General features: G+C 39.6%; 1 protein-coding gene and 1 non-coding gene across 2 annotated transcripts; both read left to right on the forward strand.

The window, feature by feature from the left end:
* Positions 1–5,818: 5,818 nt before the first annotated feature.
* On the forward strand, positions 5,819–9,377 carry LOC101575867 (guanylate-binding protein 4-like). The gene is made up of 3 exons (XM_004623454.2): positions 5,819–6,020; positions 6,286–6,465; positions 8,318–9,377. Exons 1-3 carry the CDS (start codon positions 5,819–5,821, stop codon positions 9,322–9,324), a joined length of 1,389 nt encoding a protein of 462 aa, XP_004623511.1. The 3' UTR covers positions 9,325–9,377.
* A 6,022-nt stretch (positions 9,378–15,399) lies between these two features.
* On the forward strand, positions 15,400–15,505 carry LOC111816281. Its single transcript, XR_002820715.1, has one exon. It is a non-coding gene; the product is annotated as a U6 spliceosomal RNA (small nuclear RNA).
* Positions 15,506–18,107: the final 2,602 nt, after the last annotated feature.

Consider the following 18,107-nt stretch of genomic DNA (forward strand, 5'->3'; position numbering starts at 1 on the left):
ATCTACATGTATAGATCATTGCTAAAGTCTTTGTATGTCAAATGCATTCATGATTATAACATTTTCTTAATATTAAATACAGAACCTGTAATGTATTTAAAAGTTCCATTTCTGATTAGTAATCCTAGAGGTTTTTCGACATTTTTCTTAATTTTGACTTTTTAAAATTTGTTTGGTACAGGGTCTCACTATGCAGCTTAGACACCTACTGATCCTTCTGTCTCAGCCTCCTCAGTGCTGGGATTACAAGTGTGCACCACCACACTCAGTCTCAGCATCCAGTTTCATATGGGGCCAATGTGGCGTGTGGTATTGGGGATCAAGCCTGGGTCCTTGAGCTTGCCAGCTGATTCCTATACTGCTGAGCCATCTCTCCAGCCTGAACCTTCTCAGTACTGAGAATTTGACTCTTCTCAACAACCTGCCATTGAATATCTTATATTCTCCTCACAGTGAATATTCCATCAAGGGGAATAGTGGTCTTTTCTTCCCTTAGTTTATGAAATACAGTCCTCCTTGACTTACTTGTTTGGAAAATGGTATCTTCAACTAAGGGCCACACTGTACACGTGTGTGTGTGTGTGTGTGTGTGTGTGTGTGTGTGTGTCTTGCATCTTCTATATCTCACCAGTTGTCTTCTGCAACTGATTGTACCTTCAAACAGTGTAAAGAAATTATCCTCCCTTCCCATCATCTTTATTTTTATTAGTAAAATGTATTAATGTATACTATGTTCTAAGGTAATGGAAATGCATCACGAACCAAATACATATGATGTGTATGTAGATCTTAAGAGAAAGAATTGGATGTGACAATTAGTAATTTAGTTGATTTCTTTTACTATGCTTGAAGGTGTTAAGTGCTGGGGCTAAGGGACATAGTTGAGTGTGCAGAAATAAAAGTGCATACAGATTGAAATTTAAATGTGGCAGCCAGCATGACATTTGCACCAAGTCTTGAAAAAAGTAAAAGAGTTTATCTTGCAGATTTGTGGGGAAAAGAATATCCCAGACCAAACCAGCACCTAGTTAATATGGTCAAGGGAAGAGTGTCCTGTCATATTGGAGAAGTAACAAGGATGTACCACTTCTGGAATTGAGCAATAGAGTCTTTTGAGATAAAATATGTCACAACTGTGGGGCCATTGTAGGATTAGGCTTTGTATGATGAAAGAATGGGGCCTCTGGAAGGTTTTGAAAAGAGCAGACACATAATCAGATTCTGGCTTCGATTACAAGAGGGTCACTTGGGTTGCTGCACTAGTAAAAGTCTGAGGGAGCTAAAGGTAGGAACAGGAGCCCTAATGAGGAGATGGGTTCAGTCAGGCAGGCAAGAGTCAAGACAAGATTGATAAATGTATTTAATTCTAGTTAAATTTAAGTCTCTAGCCCTGTACTATTACAAAATATACAACTGATTCATCTCTCCAATCTCCTCCCATAAGGCCTTTTTGATGATATTTGGGTGATCTACAAAACCAGAGTTCTCTCTGAAAGAGTTCAGAACATCATTTTGCAGTGGAACATGCATACAGGTATTTCTATCAGTATACTTCATAAAAGCTAAATCTTGGAGTTGATCTGTGTGTCCATCAAGAGATGAATGAATAGAGATAGTGTGGTATCTGCACACAATGGAGTGCAACTCCACCATAAAGACAGATAAATGCATCATTTGTAGAAAAATGGGTGTAACGTGAGATCATAATGTCAAGTGAAATAAATTAGACTCACAAACTTAACTACTGTGTAGTTTCTCTTATATGAGAAACTCAAAGCACAGCAAAGAGCAACATCAAAGGTAGATAACGGAAAGTAGAGAGATAAATCTTTCTCAAATGGGGGAGGAAGAAAAGGAAGAGAAAGTGAAAAAGAAATTAAGATGAGCTATATAAGTTCACCAACTTCCCACAACAGAAAATGAACATTACAAATTATAGACATGTACTAATAATAAGCACAATACACAAAAATAAAAACCCTCCACAGTTCTGGAGCCCCTCCTGTTGTCTCCAATGTGCAGATTCGGTTCTTCAGTCCAGCACCATTCTGCTTATTGCACCTCTCTGGAAGTGGGTTTCTTGTTCTTTCAAAAGTTTCTAGCCTTAAGAAACCACGGCTCATTCTTAAATGAATCAGTGCCTTGGGTGGCTCACTTGTGTCAGTGCTTTCCTTTCCTGTCCTGGGTTCAAATGCACTTATCCTCCCCCAAGATCACTCTTGCTTCTGTGCTAGACATGGCTTAAATGATGTCAATTCTCACTGTTAGGGTTTGTCTCTAGATGTCCCCCCCCCCAATGCTGTGTGCCATCATGGGTGAGCAGGCTTTGCAGAGGTGGCTGAATCTAGAGCTTGTGTTTGATTCAAGGTCCAATGATGAGACTGAGGGTGTGAATGCTGCATCCTCCCTGGGGCAGGTAGCCCAAATACAATATGAGGCACAGAAAGAGGCTTGTCCCTTCTCTCTCTTGTTGCTTTTATTGTCTTCCACTGCCATGAAGTATTGACCCTCTGCCATGTGCCACTCTGCCTTGGCACCAGATAATAAAGGACAGAAACCTCTACAGACTGTGAGCTCACTAAACCACTCCCCCTTTATCTCTAGGTGCTGGGTATGTTACCTCAGCAATGAGAAAAGTAACAAGACACTCACCCTCATTGCCCAGAAATACTAGGGTGTTCTCTGTATCCACAGAATAGTTTACAGATATAGTGATCTCTAAATATATAGAGAAATACTTATTATTTTATCTGAATCACATGCTTTCTTCTTTTTTGTGATTTTCATGGCACAAAGTATGTATCGTTTACCTCCTGATGTGGGGTCAGTTCCATTACTACACCCCCAATAAAAAGGAAAGAACCACTGCACTGTTCTACTCCCAGGGACTGGCCTCTGTATTCTAGAGGTAACCCACAGGGATACCAGGGCTCACTCCTCTTCAGAAACCCTCCGATCTAGTGAAGTAGAGGCCAGAAATTCTGGTCTAGAAATACGAAAGCCAAGGATTGGAGATTATTTCAGAAGAGCTGAGAGAAAGAGAGTAATAAGCTCTTTGGTACCCTGAGTCTCTCATATGAGACAATAAGATTGTGAACTAAACAAGAAATGCAAAAGGTGCATGTTTGTGTGTGTGCACATGCACACACATGTGCATGTACATACATGCACACACTGTCATAATTTCTAGAGGAAACTGTTCTTTTCTAGGTCATTTCTCTCCTTTCATTATGATTTTTGAGACAACACAGCAAAGACGTACTCTGTGTCATAAATATTGTGCTCAGTACTGCTGTTTCTTCTTTGCCTTCTCATTCTCACTAGTTTCCGAGCTTATGAGAAACAGAGCTCTGGACAGCTCATCTCAGGTGTTCTCACCGTGGCGGGGCACAGGAGGCTGACCTTAAGTTGGCGAGAAGAATATTCGCCATATGTTTGCAAAACAGTGACTTAGCAATGCAGAGCCAAAGTTACATCTTTAATCTGTCTTTACTTCAAAATTCGTCACTGCAAAATTAAATATTGACATATAATATAAAAGCTTATAAGGACTAAAATCAAAGTATTTGTGAATTTTTATACATTTGGGGTATGAAAACTTTGTGTCTGTAGGACACCCACTGTATCAGTAAAGATAAAAAAAAAAATAGGTATGAATTTCAGTATGTAAATTAAATTACTTCTGTACCAAGAAGCATCAGAATGCAATGTCTAACTAGAAATAGTACCAGAAGGACAGGGATGAAACTCTTTGACTCAATGGCTAAATAAGAAAATGGAGGGAAGTACCGTGGTCTGGGCAGGGAGCATGAAAGAGGAAATTTTCTTCCCCCAGAAGAGCACTCAGGTCCACTGGGAAGCACCAGTGGAGAGGGGCAGGGCGACCGCAGAAGACCTGAGGAGAACTCCACGGTGCTCCAGGGCTTTACAGCAGCCCTCTCTCCTTATAACAGCATCCTCCTTGCCATGCACAGGGTTCTGCACATTCTCCCACCATCTAACTTGCTGGCTTCTTTTTCTTAGAAACGTTGGCAAGCTCACACTCCTTGCCCTATCCACCTGACTGAGTTCCTCAAAGCTGTCTCTAAAACCCTACTGTGACTCACCCCAGGAGGACCACCTTCATCCACGTTATCAGGCACCACCCCACTGCTTGCTTCCCCCAGAGCTTTACCTCTGAATCACAGAACCACACGCTCAAGCATGCATCAAAATCTCCACTCAGAGGCCTGCATGCTGCCCTGATCTTATCTCAGCCGAAGCCATGATCAAGCTTTGAATCTCTCTGCATCCCAAAGTAGTCCTCTTTTGACTTTCTTCCTTCTGAATGACAGTTGCTGTTCAATTACATAGGCCACAAAACTAGAAATCACCTTTATTATTTCCATAGCCTTTTGTTATTTTCTGCCAGGTGCTGTTGACATTGCCTCCTAAACAAACTTGAAATCTCGCCAGATAGCCCAATAGATACTGCCAATAGCCAAGTTAAAGCTTGTGTGAACTATTGGTGATAACTGATATTGCCTTCAAGCTGGTCATCCATCTGGCTTTTAAGAGATTTTTATAGCAGTTTCCCATGGCTCTAAGAATCATGACAAAATAAACGCACAACTTTTCCATTGCCCACCCTGCTCTAAATCCACTCTTGGAGTTGTTTCTGATCTGAGTCATACGTCCTCGATGCAGGACTTTCGGTCTGGCATGCCTTTCCTTGACATGCCACTTCCGGCCTGGCGGCTCCCACCATCCTTCATACTTACCTTCTTCGGTACTTTCTCCAAGACCCAATACATCTGAGTCAGGTTCCCGTGCGGAGGACTCTGCGAGATCAGTATTCCTTCCCCTCACAGCACCTGCCTCACGCTCCCATTCACGTACCGGTGTGATGAGATGTATAGTCACTTTCACCAATGGCTCTGCTAGCTAATGAATGCTAAGAGGAGGAAAGTCACACTTGTTCTGCTAACAAATATATATCAGGCATATCATACAGTGGCTCACTAAAAATGAGATCTTGCTAAAAGATGAAAGTATTCATAAATGCATGAATCAATGAAGCAACCACCCAGCCTCAACAAATTGCTTAACACCTCGCGGCTCACTCATCTATCCACAGAGTAAGTGTAGAGGTAAAACAAGAATATATGTGCACTAGCTCTTTACAAGCACTTTTCATTCTAGTCAGAATGCTGCTGATGGCTCTCCATGAAGTACATGTCACAGAGATTTCAGAGGTTCCTTTCAGTTCACAACGGCATTAGGTAGCCTCACTGGGCCGGCTCCATGACTCTGACCTCTGCAATGCTCTCTCTTCCTAGGTTTCCAGATTTAGGCAGTGCTGAGAAGGATGAATAGCTGCTTGAAAGGATTGTCCCTAGGCTGTGTGTGTGTGTGTGTGTGTGTGTGTGTGTGTGTGTGTGTGCTTGAATGTGTGCACTTGTGTGTGCACACATGCATTCAGGGTTAGCAGAGTTCACAAGCTGGAAAAATAAAAACCTTGTCATGAGAAGTGTCAGGAACTGAAATGTATTCCAAAAGATGGTGTGCTTAATGTTAGGCCAGAGAACAGAAATAGCTGGGTGTGAGAAGCCACGGCTGTGTGCGTGTTTCAGGATCCCACACCTGCGTTTCAGTGCTCCTGCTCCAGTCCCACATACACACGCTCCCTAAACAATGACAGAAGGATGAATCTGGGACCGCCCTGGTGTCTTGGCGAAGGACGCTCTGCACCCTCAGATGGCTGACCCTAGGAACCACGGGCGGTGCTGCTTTTCAGAAGGATCTGACAGTGCTCCAGGGGAAAGAATCAGTTTTCACAATGGCAACAACAAAACTTCTGTGTTTCCTTGCGTATCAGTCTGCCTCTAGACTGATCTCTGCAACAAAGTTGCTGGATCTTGAGGTGGCCAGAAAGCATAAGGCATGGAAGAAGTGTGATAGTGATATTAGGGGACGTAATGGCTTAGATCTGAACCGCTCCCCATCCACGAATTTCATGTTTGGAGGTGACTCGACTGTGGGTACACTATGCTCATCTGTATAAGTTGACAAGTTCAGAATTTGCTGTTAGGAAGTGGGCTCTCTCTCTCTCTCTCTCTCTCTCTCTCTCTCTCTCTCTCTCTCTCTCTCCCCACTTCCTGAATGGTGGGAGGGGCAGCGTTCCTCATCAGAGTCCTCGGCCAAAACCTTCTTGCCTTGCAATCAGCAGATCACGGACTAACCGACTCCGCTAAAAACCATGAGCCAAGCTTTCCTTTAAACTGCGGGCATTGGGTATTTGCCAAGTGGAAAAGCGAACGATATGGAGGAGTATGCAGAGAAAAAATAAAGACAACCGTGAGAAGGGCAGCGGTTTTTCGGAGATGACTGTTTACCAGTCCAGGTGTAAAGGGGCGCATCTGCAGGCCCTTCGGTTAGTCGCAGCTTTCAGCGAGGGTGATTCTGCAGCTGCAGTGCTTTGGAACTGTAAAAATGTGACACCTCCCTTTCCTACAGCAAATGAACATTTGAATAGCAAGAAAGCATAAGGATGTTGCGCAGTTCCCTGCTCTGTGTGCTCGTTTGTCCATTCATTCAAATCATAAAAAAGGAGATGAGATGTTTGTGACTAAAAGAACAGATAAGAAAACATAGATATTTAAGTATTTTTTGTTTTTAAAAAGCATTAAAGAAATATGAAAACAAAAAGCCTATAATTTAAGAACCCAAATAATACCTGCTGTCACTTGGGAAAGTATTATAAACATGTAAATGCTCCTGAAATTCAAGAGCAATCTTCATGAATTTTGCATATTTCTTTTAATTTAAAAGAATATTCACTTATTCTTTTATATTCATATATTCATATATATGAGCTCTCTATCTGTTTATATACTGTTTTCCTTTGATCTATCGCCTTTCTTATATCAGATCAAGAACTAACTTTACATAAAATGTTTTACTGCAGGAGTTTTCAATCTGGAACAAAAGTAGAGGGAATATAACATCATTAAATCTAACACATCTTTTACATAATTAAGTATTGTGCAACTCTTTCATCTATCCTGCACAGCATGTCTTTAAATGCCATATGTATTATTATTTTACCTTTTCACAATTCAAAAATGAGATAAGGACCTTTAAAAGTACTATGTGTTATCAGCAAGTCATTAAAAAATTAATTTCTTGGTAGCTAATTCACCATCCATCTTCAAATTCTCATAATTAGTGTCTGCGATACCTGACATTCACAAGCGGTTTACGCAGAACAAACTTACAAGAAACTTCTATGATTGTTATTCTTCCTTTACATAGTTGAATCATGATCTTCTTTTCAAAAATCTATTTTGCTAAACTTCTTTTTAAAATCTATTTAAAAAGATAAATTGGCATAGTCAATGTACTAGATTTGAGGTAACTACTCAAGTGCTAGCAGTTATGTTTGTCATTTGTAATTTGTTTTCTGTTTGTTTCTTTTTATTTCCTTTTGTTGCCTTTCTATTGGTTGCTTGAAAACTACTTATAATTCATTTTTTCTTTATGTGTAGGGGCCTAGGTATATCTGTTTGTATAGCTCCTGGAGTAGTTTCTCTGGGCATTACAATTCTTAGGTGTAACATCTACATCTGTACCTGTATGGAAAGACCCAGTTATAGATACATCTACCTACTGGGGACAGGGTTGTATGGCTGCAAGCAGAGCACAGTACCATCACTGTGGCTGAGATCCCTTTACTTCCTCCCTTTCAAATATCATCATGTTGAATATTGGATGATGTTATAATTTTTATTTCAATCATTAAATATGATATAAAACTCAAGAGGAGAACAATCATGCTTTAGAATTACATTCCTGTGTTTTCTAATATCTTTCTTTTCCTTTCCAAAAAGATTCCCTATTTTCTCATGTCTTTGTGGTTGAGACCTTCTATTAGCTGGTCTTCCACAGAAATATTCTTTTGTTAGAAGATGGTTTTATTATTCCTTTATTTCCAAAGAATAGTTTGCCTGGATATAAAATTTACAGTTGACAGGTTTTGGGTTTTTTTTTTGTTTTTTTTTTTTACCACTTTAAACACGTTATACCACTTCTTTCTGGCTTTCATGCCTCATTGAAGAAATGTAATGACGTTTGAAATGTTGTTTTTTCTGCCAGGAAAGTGCCACTTCTCACTCACTTCTTTTAAGATTTCTTTCATCCTGGTTTTCACAAGATTCATGTCTACATGTTGCACTCTGGATTTCTTTTACTTTTTCTTCTTTGGGTTGTTTTAAGAATCTTGAGTCTATATAAAAGTAATGAGAACTTTCCATGTATTATCTAAATACACATCATTAAGGGCTCGGGGCTCTGGTGGAGAGCTACGTGAAGGCCATCAACAGCGGGGCGGTGCCCTGCTTGGAGAACGCGGTGACCACGCTGGCCCAGCGTGAGAATGCAGCAGCCGTGCAGAAGGCAGCCGCCCACTACAGCGAGCAGATGGCCCAGCGAGTGCGGCTCCCCACAGACACGCTCCAGGAGCTGCTGGACGTGCACGCGGCCTGCGAGAAGGAGGCCATCGCGGTCTTCATGGAGAGCTCCTTCAAGGATGAAAATCAGGAATTCCAGGAGCAGCTCGTGAGCACTGTGGAGAGAAAGAAGGAAGACTTCTTGCTGCAGAATGAAGCAGCATCTACCAAATACTGCCAGGATGAGCTGGAGCAGCTCTCAGCGTCCCTGATGGAAGACATTTCCGAAGGAATCTTCTCTGCTCCTGGAGGCCACCGGCTCTACTTGGAAGCAAGAAGGAGGGTTGAAGAGGGCTACAAGCGTGTGCCCAGGAAAGGCGTTAAGGCAAATGAGGTCCTCCAGAGCTTCCTGCAGTCTCAGGCTACTATAGAAAACTCCCTTCTGCAGTCTGACAAAGCCCTCACTGATGGAGAGAAGAAAATAGAAGCTGAAAGGGCCAAGAGGGAGGCAGCTGAGAAGGAACAGGAGCTACTAAGGCAGAAAAACAAGGAGCAGCAGGAAAAGATGGAGGCCCAGGAGAGAAGCTTCCAAGAAAATGTGGCTCAGCTAAAGAAGAAGATGGATGAGGAAAGGGAGAACATTCTGAGGGAACAGGAAATCATGTTGGAGCACAAGCTGAAGGTCCAAAGAGAATTTCTTATGGATGGTTTTAAGAAGCAATCTGAAGCACTGAACAGAGAAATAGAGCAACTAACTCAAGAAATTAAAAACACCAAAAGCAACAAATCTTTCTTTTCAAAGATTCTTGATACTGCTGGCACTGTTTTCATGGCAGTGTTGCCTGGGGCTGGTAAAGGCATTGGTTTAGGGATGAAATTTCTTAGTTCACAAATTTAATATAGTCTGAGAGTTTCTGTCAAGAAAACAATAAAATGAGACTACTTTAATTTTTAAAAAAAAGAATCTTGAGTCTGTAAGTTCATGTCTTTGTTCCAAATTTTGAGGCTTTCCAGCCATCATTTCTTTGAAGATTTTTTTTTCAAACTCACCCCCTTTCTCTTCTCCTCTGGGTCTCTAGTGGCACAAATATTTGGTGTTTTGTTGGTCTTACAGCCATCTGAGACCTGATCTTTTTTTTTTTTTTTTCAATCTACTATTTCTGTTATTCAAATTTGCAGAAATATAGTGAAATCTCCAATCTTACTGATTCGGTCATTTATATTTTGCCTCAGCTATTGAGCTGTCCTGTAGGGTTTTTTATTTATATTATGTTGTTTTATTCTCTAATTTCATTTTATTTTTGTAAGGTTTATTTCTTTCATGAGAATTTTTCTATTTTTTATTTGTTTAAGGAGAAAGTATCATTGAGTATTGAAGATTTTTACCATGGTTCTTTTGAAACTTTTTATCAGCAAATTCTGACATCTGATTTAACTCAGTGTGGTCTAATTGGTACAATAGTTTAGATCTGCAAAATCCCTCAAAAGTCTCCTGTCTTCACAGGTAGGGAATTTGGAAAGCTGGTTGAATGGTAGAAACACTATAGTCAGCCACGGACTGATCAATTGGTTATATGAGTTCATAGCTGAGTGTATTGTTATAAGGTGTTGCCTGGCTGGAAGAGGTGTGGCCCTGGGGGTGGGCTGTGGGGAATGTAGCTTCCTCCCTGGCACCCTTCTTTTTCTCCTCCCTGGATGCTGAGAGTTGAGTCATTTTCCTCTAGCATACCATCTACCATGTAATTTCTACCTCAGATTTAGAGTTCCATGGACTGAATCTTCCAAAGTGATAAACTGAATTAATCATCTCATGTAAGTCCTGGATGTCAGATATGTTGTCCTGGTGATGGCAAGGTGGAGAACACAGTTGATGATCTTTTCTCATCAAGTTGTCATTTTGATTTCTTTTGTGATGGATGATTTCTTTTGCACTACAGAGACTTTGTCTTTTGCATTAAGAGACTCTGAGGTCCTCTTTAAAGTTTCTATTTTAACTGGTAGTAGCTCTGTTTAGAAATGGCAGATATGACTTGACCAACTTTTGTGAATGGCAATTACAGTTAGCTTTCTGAGGCTTTGTGATTCTGTTCTGGTCTACTTGGTTTGCCTGATGTTTCTAGGACACTTGTTTTTCCATGTTAGTGCTATTTGAAAGGCAAAAAGAGATTTCTCCAGGACAGACCATCATTGTGACTGCGTCCTTCTTGGTGATTCTATGCCTGGCCTTCATATTTCTGGATGAGACAAAAGTGTTGGATAAAAGTGAATACAGAGGGTTCCAGAAAAGCCTTTTCTTGTAGATGAAATCCACTTATGAATTTCATGTATCTACCTCACTACCTGTAAGCAGGGAAGTAGAATCTCGAGGGTAGTATGGAAGGAGAGGGCTTCTCTTGACTCCTTGGGTTGGCCTTACCTCATGCTACAGCAGCTGCTGCTTGATCGTTAGTAAGAGTAAGTCTTGGATGAAACCTGTCACTTTGTCAAAATTGGAAATTCTAGGCAGTGTGGTGATCGTCTTTTAATTGAGGCATGGAATAAACTCTACCAATATTTTGCTCTTCCTGTGTGGGGGTCCCAATCCAGCTCACCTAATTTAGCTGGTGCTTAGAGTTCATCTGATTCTCTTTCACATGACTTCTACATTTTATAGTTAGACTGTGCAGAAAGGAAAGGAAAGAAATGGGTCTGTTGCAGCTTGTCTCAACTGAATTTTCACATGCCCTTTTGATAACATTGCAAGATCAGTTGTTTACAGGCTCCAGCTTCCTGAACCACAGAATATTGTAGGCCTTTCTTTTATATTTCTTGTCCCACACATGAAATTGCATGTTGCTCCAGGGACTTTGGTCTCTGTCTCATAAGATGTGTTATTAGGATGACAATCTGGCTGTACTTGTGTTTAGGTCTCTGCAGTGAGCCGAGGAAAATAATGTCTTTTAAGAGGAAAACAAATCATAAATTTGCTTTCATCATTGTGTTTCAAAAGTTAAGATTACTGAACTGTTCTTCTTATGTAAAAATAATTTTTAATATAATTCCTATTTCTCAGTTTGAAGCATAACTATAGTTTTTCAACATAACAATACAAATGTACCCCAAAGTATTGATACTAGAAAAGTGTAAGAGCTATTTTCACTGCCTTTTGTTTCAGTTCTACACTTGTAGGCTTATGGAGTTAAAATATTACATTTAAAGCCACTTTAAAGTGCTGAGGTTGTAACTCAATAGCACAATGCCTGCCTAGAAGGCACAAGGTACTGAGTTCAATTCCCAGTACCAAATAAAGGTCACTTTAAAATAATAACATTTGCTATGTGATTGTGTCATCATTTGATACAGAGTTTTTCACTTTTCTAAACTATTTTCAAATTTAGGGATTTTTCTCCTTTTTTTTTTTTTTTTGGCAGAACCAGGGATTGAACTCAGGCCCTTGCGCTTGCCAGGGAAGCGCTTATTCCACTGAGTCATCTCCCCTGCCCTGATTTTTCTCCTTTTTTAAGTTAAATTTTTAAAAAAATATATATAAAATATTCTACATCAAACTATATAATGAAAAATACTTATATACACTTGCACATTGCTTCATCTACCTAGTTCTCTGCCTGCCCAAGGAAGAGGCCATATTATTGAGGCTTAGTTTTATCTTTCTGTTAGCTTTCTGGAAGTATAAATAATTGTTTTCCTAGCATACATCCTCTTCTGCAACTTGCTTCATTTTCATTTACTTCTTATTTGATTTCATTTCACTTTACTCCATATTAGCATACAGAATTCTTCCCACTAATATAGATTTAATAATGAATTTTGAAATATTTCCTCACTACTATATAAGCACAGTTCCCATATAACAATGAGGAGATGGCTCAGTGGAATAAGCGCTTCCCTGGCAAGCACAAGGGCCTGAGTTCAATCCCCGGTTCCCCCAAAGCAAAAAACAATGGGATAAAACACAGAGACCTGCAAGGCTCAGCATGGCCTGCATAGGAGATTATGTTGAGGAAGCCTGATTAATAAGTGATAAAACAAGGACACCAGAGAAATCTGAAAGCTCTGGCCCTTAGATCTATAAGAGTTAGACACAATGAAATTCCTAGACAAACTTATATAAAATCATACACTAAAAGATACTATTTACTATACTATTTATTTCAGTCATGATTGTCCTAAATAAGATGTCCACCTTTTAACAAAAATATGTAAATCCTGTTAACAGGCAAGGAAAAGCAGAATGTAAAGGGACATTCCCAAAGCCATAGTCAGTATGCCACAGATGTTGTAATTATCTAAAAGTGATTTTTTTTTTTGCAAACTGATTCATCTGACAAATTTCCTAATAGAAAAGGTACTGAATATAGAATTGTGCATGTAATATAAGCAGATATGTAAGAGCCTAAGAGATAATCTAAAGACATGCTTGAAACTGATAGCAAAACTCAGTAGTTTATTGGATTGGCTCATCCATAGACTAAGCATAATTTAGGAAAGAATCAATGGGCTTTGACACAGTCCATAGAAGCATCTCTAAAAGGAGAAAAATGAGTAGTAAAGTAAATGAAACAAAACTTGCAGGAACTGTGAGTGTGTTTCTGTCTCGCTTAAGAGAGGAAAACAAAATCAAATAGAAATAGCATTAGAAATCATGGCTAAGGCCATTCCAAAATGAATAAGAGCTACCAACCACAGATGCAGGTAGCTCAAAACCAGAAAAATAGACCTTCCTTATAGGACTCCTCTTGTTGGGCAACAGATACCGATACCAGATTTTGTAATGTAAATATGCAATTTCCTGTGACGGAAGCTGACCATGCCTCCCCATAGCTGTGCCTGGGGAAAACGGGCAGCAACATTATGAGGCAAACAAACTTTAAGGTGTGTGTGCTCTGCCAACAGAGTATCAGGTGAGGGTTTCACCTACTTAACCTTCCATGCTACATTTCTGTGCTCTGGGGATTCATTTTAGCAAAGTTTTCTTTCCAGTTTTCTTGCATAAGTAGCCCAATTCAACACAATGATGCATGAAAAACTCAACTTACAATTTTTGGGGGAGGTCAAGGCGAGTCAGCTGACTTGTACACTCATGATGACATGGATTATTGGAGTCAAAAGATATGCAACAGTGAGGTGGAAGAAGTGACAGATCCAGATACAGGGAATGAAGACTTTGATTCAGAGGAAGAAAGAAACAGCCAAACTTGTACATATTTGACTAGTTGAAATGCCATAGAATGGTCACGTACACCTAAAAGATCCAATGATAGAACTAAGTTAGAAAATGTTATTAGGCTCTTGGCAGGGGTGAAACATATTGGGTGGAATAGCAGCACTGTGAATCAATGTTTGAAATTGTCTGCAACAAACAATAAGCTACAGGTGTTGTGAAATATGAAAATGATGAAATATAAGTAAAATGTTCTATATCCACTAATAGTAATACTTGAAAATATGTTTATTAGGATGTCTATCTGAATGGAGAGCCTTCATAGACCTGCTGTATATATCAGGGCTTTCTCATTCATCAGAATGTAAAGGATTTATGGAGAAATGATAGGAATGGCCTTGAGGTTTGTAGAGTAACAATGACACTGAAGAGCTTTATTTTCCTTCAAAATTTCCTGCAGCTTATTAAGAAAAGCACTCACCAAGAAAGGAAGAGTCAATAGCCTGGCTGCTATTTGTCAATTTTTTGAAAGCTTTGCTTCAAACTGTCAATAAATTTGTGCATCCTCTGGATATATGACAACTGATAAGCAACTTGCAGCATTTTGTGATTGTTGTAGAGTTTAGCAGTATATGCTGAATGAACTTGACAAAGGTAGTATAAAAATATAGACACTACTAGATGTGAAGACATTTTACACTTTCAATTTAGAAATTTATCCTGGAACTCAATCATCAGGTCTTTGTTTGTGCAGTAATAATCCAAATGAAGTTCTGAGAAGACTTGTTGCTCCTGTTTCAAAAACTCACCAAACTCAGACACTTGACAATTGGTTACCCATTTATATTGCATTTGCGAAAAGAGTATCTCTTGATTAACATAAGAACTATACTTAAAAACAAAACAGAGATTCCCAGTGAAATATTGCAAGTTCAAAATAGAAAATTGTGCCCTACAATCTTTGGATTTCAGAAATACATAACCTTGGCCTCATATATGGCAAAGAAAAGCTAAGAAGTATTGGTGATGTCAACATTATATCATGATAGTAAGATTTCCAGTGAAACCTCACAGCAAATGAAGGCTGAAATGGTCACATTTTACTACAAAACCAAATGCAGTATAGGTATTATTGACAAGTTATGCAGCGACTTTGATGTCACTCAAAATACAAATTGTTTGCCAATGATTGTATTTCACTTGATCCAAAACATTTAAGGCATAAATAGCTTCATGGTTTACAATGAAAATAACAAAGTCCTCTATGAAAATTGTCATGCAGCAATTTTCATAGAGGACTTGGACTGGACTTGATGAAAGATCAATTATAACAGAGGAAGAAAGTGTATCTGCCCAAGGAATTACAAAATAAATACTGGAGCACACCAGTGACCAGACAGGTGAAACATCACAGGACCTCCTGGGACAATGGAGAAATGAAGAAGACAACAAGGATGTCCTACCAAAAAAGACAGAAAACAAAACACAGGTGCTATGATTGTAAGCATTACTTGTGTATGGGCCATGCGGATTTAATGTGTGAAGACTGCCTTAGGTGCAATAATTGAAGTAAAGTTAATTTTTGAGATAAACTCTTATTTGTATTTTCATTATAGGTCACATAAGAATGTATTTGTCATTAATTTTTAGATTTCACAAGAAATAATTTATTAATGTTGAAAATATGGATGTTCATCCCAAACACTCATTACATAGTAAAAAATTAATGCTTTAGTTTATTGATATTTTATTTTCCTGCTAAGTACACATTGTATAATTTAATAAAACAAGAGGATTCAAATAAATACTTCCGTGCTCACATCGACAGCACATATACTAAAATTGCAATGATACAGAAAAGATTAGCATGGCTCATACACAAGGATGACAGGCAAATCATGAAACATTCCATATGTTTCTGAAGATAGCAGTGTGTAATGGTAGGGTCATGCTTGCGATGCCTGCCATTCTGGTCTTCTAAATATGTACTGTTTGTCATGATATCCCAATTACTGCCGTACTCCGTCTCAAAAATAAAGAGTCTAGAAAAAGGATCTTAAGTCAACAATGTAAATTTTCACCCAACAACACTGCAAAAATAAAATCAATTTAAAACTAAAGCAAGCAGAAAAAAATGATAAGATTTAAAGTAGAAATCAATGAAATTGAAAATGAAAACATAATAGGTAAAAGCAATGAAATCAAAGTTTATTCTTTAAAAGATTAACATTTCTTATCTTAATATTGGGAGTTCCAAGACAAACCTTCAAATTTCATTTACTTTAAATCTTTCCAGTCTTCTTTATTAACAATCAGAAGGCAAGGAGGAAGAGACCCGAATCATGGATTTTATTGTTCTCTGAGTTTTAGTCGCAATCCCATACCAGGGATTACACGCTCATTTTGCTGAGTGCCATGAGGGATTCCCTGAAAGTTTCAGGCATTTCCATCAATTTCTTTGTATAAACTGTCCCTGTTTCTGTATTGAAGCTTTGGTTTGAACATATGTATCTCTCCAAAATTCATGACAGAATATAATACCTAAAGTGATAATATTAGGAAGAAAGACTTTAGAAAGTGACCAATCTAGAAGGCCACACCATCTTGGGTGACGCGGTGCCACTATACAAGAGCTGGAGGAAGAGCTTTTGACCCTGGGCCTTTCTGTCCCTTCTTCAGTGGGAGGCCATGACAAGCCGCCATCCATGGTGTGGGCTGTGATCCCTCACCAGATTTCAGATCTGTTTATCTTGGACTTCCTACATCTAGACCTGAGAGAAACAATCTTCTTTTGTGTTTAAACCTAAGGTATACTATTATAGCAACAGGAATGGACTGGAGCACCCCAAACTAACTTCCTTAGGAAGTAGATGTTTGGCTTGCTGATATGAATTTGCACAGCAGACTGAAGACTTTTACCCATGGTGATGTCCTATACTTTTTCCCTATGTAGTGGTTGATACATTATGTCAACTTGAGAAGTTAAAAGCTAACAAAGTCAACCAGCAATTCCCCACCCTAGGGCATGGAGGTCCCACCCTAGAGTGGATAGATTGTTCCATTTCCTTGCAGGAGCTCCAGTCTTTGGAGTCAGCTCTACATCCTCTCCTGGCTTCTAGTCATCTCCTGGCTTCTAATGCAGACTCTTCAATTTCTACCTTAGATCCTTCAGCCTCCTGCTGTAGACTCATCAGCCTTCCATTGCAGACCCATCAGCCTCCTGATACGACATTTTGTTGCAGATCCCTTGGCCTCCTGATACAGACTTTCACAGAACACTAGCTCCAGATCTTAGACTGAATCCTTCAGTCTCCATTGTGCAAACACCCTCTGCACATTTTTCATCTTACTCCATGGCTGACAGTGGTAAGCCAATCTTATAATTTTTCATACACTTGTGTATCTTGTGTTATATCTGTTCCTCTAGTAAAGCCCTGACTGATATATCCTACTGTAGCAGAAAGTGTTCCATTAACCTGTATACTTCATTTTTTTAGTTGCCTAGGTAATAGTTCCTCTTCCAGTTCTGGTGACTGCTATCTCTTAGAATGGCTGCTCACTGTGATACATAGCTGGTCATTGTAGTGCACATGGTATAAACCAATCTCCAATTGACAAGCTATTCTGCCTCCATACTTTCTGCTTATTTATCCCATATAAGCCTTAGGCCACCAGAGATTCAGGTCTGATATTCTGGAAGTGATCCTAATTGGTGCCCATTAGTGCAAACAAATCTAGCTCCAAATCAGTCATTTTGATGTTTCTACTTGTCATTGTACGACTTTCTGCTGCCTCCCCAGATCGGACCTTAACTATACTATCTTTCACATGCTAAGCCTTCTTTACTCTCAGATATTATTAGGCCTAGGTTTTCATGACTTTTCTATTATGCTAAAACCCACTTCCAGTAGGTACTGGAAGTAAGGAGGCTTTTACTTTTTTGGATAGCATCGGCATTCTGGAGCAGTGATGGGCATTTGTTTTCAGAACTTAGTGGATGTTTCTGCTGATTTTCATGGGCCGAGAAGCTGAGATCTGCCTGCTGTGGCACCTTGTTGCACTGCGTGTCCGGGGAATCCAGTTTTCACTTTTAGTGGTAACAAAACCAGCATTCACCTACCATAAATGAGCACCAGCAATGTACTTCTGCTGTATTTAAAAGATGTACCTGGGTCCTCCAGCTAGCTCAGCAGACTAAATGCTTGCTTAGGCAAGTGCAGGACTGGGGTTCAATCCCTCTACACACACACACACACACACACACACACACACACACACCATATGTCATGCCGGCCTTACCCCTGGGTGTGCTGAGCTGGCCACTGAGACTACAGTAGTTTTCTGAGAAGATAATCTCCCTGAAAAGAAGTGAGAAAGGCAGGACTAATTGTATTCTGGAAGAGAACTGAAAGGTCAGTCTTTTGGGAGGCAGCAGCAGCAGAGCTCACTGCTCTGAGTCATTCCAGACATTCAGAGTAGCAGTTGTGGATGTGGACATGTGCAAGGCAAAGCACTGTGGC

The sequence above is a fragment of the Octodon degus genome, unplaced genomic scaffold (genome assembly GCF_000260255.1).
Source record: "Octodon degus isolate 3935 unplaced genomic scaffold, OctDeg1.0 scaffold00002, whole genome shotgun sequence".
Lineage (NCBI taxonomy): Eukaryota > Metazoa > Chordata > Mammalia > Rodentia > Octodontidae > Octodon > Octodon degus.

What these genes read in the sequence shown, in the direction of transcription:
- LOC101575867 (XM_004623454.2), top strand. Translation starts at nt 5,819, where the DNA reads ATGGCAACAACAAAACTTCTGTGTTTCCTTGCGTATCAGTCTGCCTCT. An exon ending in TGGAGGTGACTCGACTGTGG is followed by an intron (nt 6,021 to 6,285) that starts GTACACTATGCT and finishes GTATTTGCCAAG; the next exon opens with TGGAAAAGCGAACGATATGG. An exon ending in AGCTGCAGTGCTTTGGAACT is followed by an intron (nt 6,466 to 8,317) that starts GTAAAAATGTGA and finishes CACATCATTAAG; the next exon opens with GGCTCGGGGCTCTGGTGGAG.